Genomic DNA, 2,626 nt, shown 5'->3' on the forward strand with positions numbered 1-2,626 from the left:
TGGCCGCCCTTTGCTGGATGTCTCGGAGCCCAGCACGTGGGACCCAGTTTGGCAACGCCTATGCTGGACCCCTGGCCGCCCGGTGTGCCCAAGAGACCCCACCGGCCTCCCCCCGCCCAGCAAATCAGGGGACTGAGGGTCCCCGGTGAGAACTGGCACCGGCCACCCCGCCCCTGCGTCGGGTCCTTCCCCAAAAGCCAAAGAGAGAGAAAGGCGTTGGAATTTGGTATAATTTATTAAGTAATCGAAAGAAAAATTCACAAATGTCTCTGAAGACGAATTCTTCCATGATTGCTAAACGGAGAGGTGTTATTGTAATACAATCTGTCGCAAGGGATCATCCAATGACGGGTCTCAGCGGAGATGAGGGCTCCTGGGTCCAAAGGCGGCGGGAGAGGCAGCCCAGGGTCTTGCCGGCCACTGCGTGTAGGTCCGCGGCCACCAGCCTTGGGACGTCCGGTGGTGTCTCTCCAGGCCAGGAGGAGGGCGATGCTCCGGAAGGGTCCCCGCGGTCAGAGGTCTCGGGTTCCAGATGCTGGGTCCCCGATGCCGCAAGACCCGCCCAGGGAAGCTTTGCGGGTGGGCGGCGGCCCCACCTCCTGAGGGCGATTGTGGCTCCTGGCGGGTCGCGGGCGTCGTGTCCGTGGCGGGCGGCCCAGCGCCCCGCCTGCAGGTGCTCTGCGCTCGGGGTCCGTGTTTCGGGCAGTGTGGGTGCAGACGTTCGCAGGCGGTAGAAAGTTGTTCCCCATTGAAGTCCTCGTCGTCCCCAGAGAGTTGGCCCAGCGTAGGATAGAAAGGGAGCTGCCATTCCTCAGGGTCCGCTAAGCTCAAGATTTGCAGCATCTCTGGTTCCTGGGACTCCTCTGCGGAATCCCAGGCCTCGCGCACGCAGCGGGGAAAGTTCGGCTCCATCGCTTCAGCCACTGAGAGGAGGAGAAGTTTTCAGGGATCCCTTCCTTGAGGATTTATACTTTCCCGGGCTCTTAGGGGTCCAACCAGAGGATATTAGGATGGGTGGTGCCGTTTTGTCAGGTTTCAGATTGCTTCAGAAGGCGGGCCCTGAGGAGATTAGGGGAAAATCCAATCATCTTGGATGGAGTTATTCGAAGTTGAATCGATTTTGTTGATTTGATAGAATTAAATTTTTGTTGTTGTTTGTTTTTTTTTTTTAAGAATTACAGGTACAGGGACTCTGCCAAGACGAGCTCTTTGGAAGGTTACTCTTTTAGGAAAAGTATCCTTTGTGCCTGACACTTTTAGTTAACTGTATGTTCATTGATTCTCAGGGCCCTTCTGCTTGGAAAGTACCATCAGATTTTACCCAGATGATCAAACTGAGAAGTTGGCCACCTTTGCATGAAATCACACTGCTGGTCACACTGACACTCTGATCTTCAATTCTAAGTTAAAATTGCTTCAGACTTTCAGCCAACATATAGGAGGGGAGGGCTCAAAGTCTAGAGATCTAGATGCAGACTGTTTGGGTACAAGTTCTGCCTATTATTTCTATATGACTCAATTAGTTACCTAACCTCTCTTATCCTCATGTTTTTACCTGGATGGTAGCTAAAATTTAACGTTTTACAAGGTAACTTTTATGATTAAATTCAATAACAAAGGTCATGTAATTAGATATTCCCAGGCAGAAAATAAGTTGTTCAATTAGAATTATTATTATTTTCATTGTCATTCTTAGTGATGTTAAACATGGATATTAAACATAACATCAATGAATAACAAACTCAAAATGTTGTCTTTTTGTGTGTGTTTAATCTGAATGGATTGCTTTTTCCTTCTGTGTCAGATCTATAGTGAAATCGTATTCCCTTACATCCTTCCTGAGATGTTTCAGACATTCTGTTGGCAAACATGTCAGTGCCTCTAAGCCTAGACTTCCTTGATCAGTCATTCATCTTCAATGTAACAAAGTCAGTTAAATTCAGAGTTTTTTTTTTTTAATTATTTTTTATTAATTAATTAATTTATTTATTTATTTTTGGCTGTGTTGGGTCTTCGTTTCTGTGCGAGGGCTTTCTCTAGTTGTGGCAAGCGAAGGCCACTCTTCATCGCGGTGCGCGGGCCTCTCACTATCGCGGCCTCTCTTGTTGCGGAGCACAGGCTCCAGACGCGCAGGCTCAGTAATTGCGGCTCACGGGCCCAGTTGCTCCGCGGCATGTGGGATCTTCCCAGACCAGGGCTCGAACCCGTGTCCCCTGCATTGGCAGGCAGATTCTCAACCACTGCGCCACCAGGGAAGCCCCAGAGTTTTTAACAACCATGTTTTGACAGCCTGCCACGGGCAAGCTGCTGTGATGGTGCTACACATACAGAGTTGTAGAACTGGGTCCTGCTTTGGCAGAGCTGAATTTTAAGGGGAGAGCAAAGTCACAGTTAAGAGACCATGAGGACACAGCTAAAACTTGTTCCTTATGGTAGTTGATTCTCTGCCAGGAAAGAAAACTCTAACGTTTAAGATGACTCCCACCAAAGCCAGTGTTTTGCATGAGCTGAGATAAAAAGAAATGGTATCAATAAAAATGAGAAATAAGGGGACTTCCATGGTGACCCACTGGTTAGGAATCCGCCTGCCAATGCAGGGACATGTGTTCGAGCCCTGGTCCGGGAA

General features: G+C 49.1%; 1 protein-coding gene across 1 annotated transcript; it reads right to left on the reverse strand.

Annotated features, from left to right (window-relative positions):
* Nucleotides 1-354: 354 nt before the first annotated feature.
* On the reverse strand, nt 355-912 carry LOC132363322 (annexin-2 receptor-like). The gene has a single exon (XM_059919071.1). It carries the CDS (start codon nt 910-912, stop codon nt 355-357), a length of 558 nt encoding a protein of 185 aa, XP_059775054.1.
* Between the last annotated feature and the right edge of the window lie 1,714 nt (nt 913-2,626).

Source organism: Balaenoptera ricei, chromosome 3, assembly GCF_028023285.1.
Source record: "Balaenoptera ricei isolate mBalRic1 chromosome 3, mBalRic1.hap2, whole genome shotgun sequence".
NCBI lineage: Eukaryota > Metazoa > Chordata > Mammalia > Artiodactyla > Balaenopteridae > Balaenoptera > Balaenoptera ricei.

Coding starts and splice junctions, on each gene's coding strand:
- LOC132363322 (XM_059919071.1), bottom strand. CDS start 912: ATGGAGCCGAACTTTCCCCGCTGCGTGCGCGAGGCCTGGGATTCCGCA.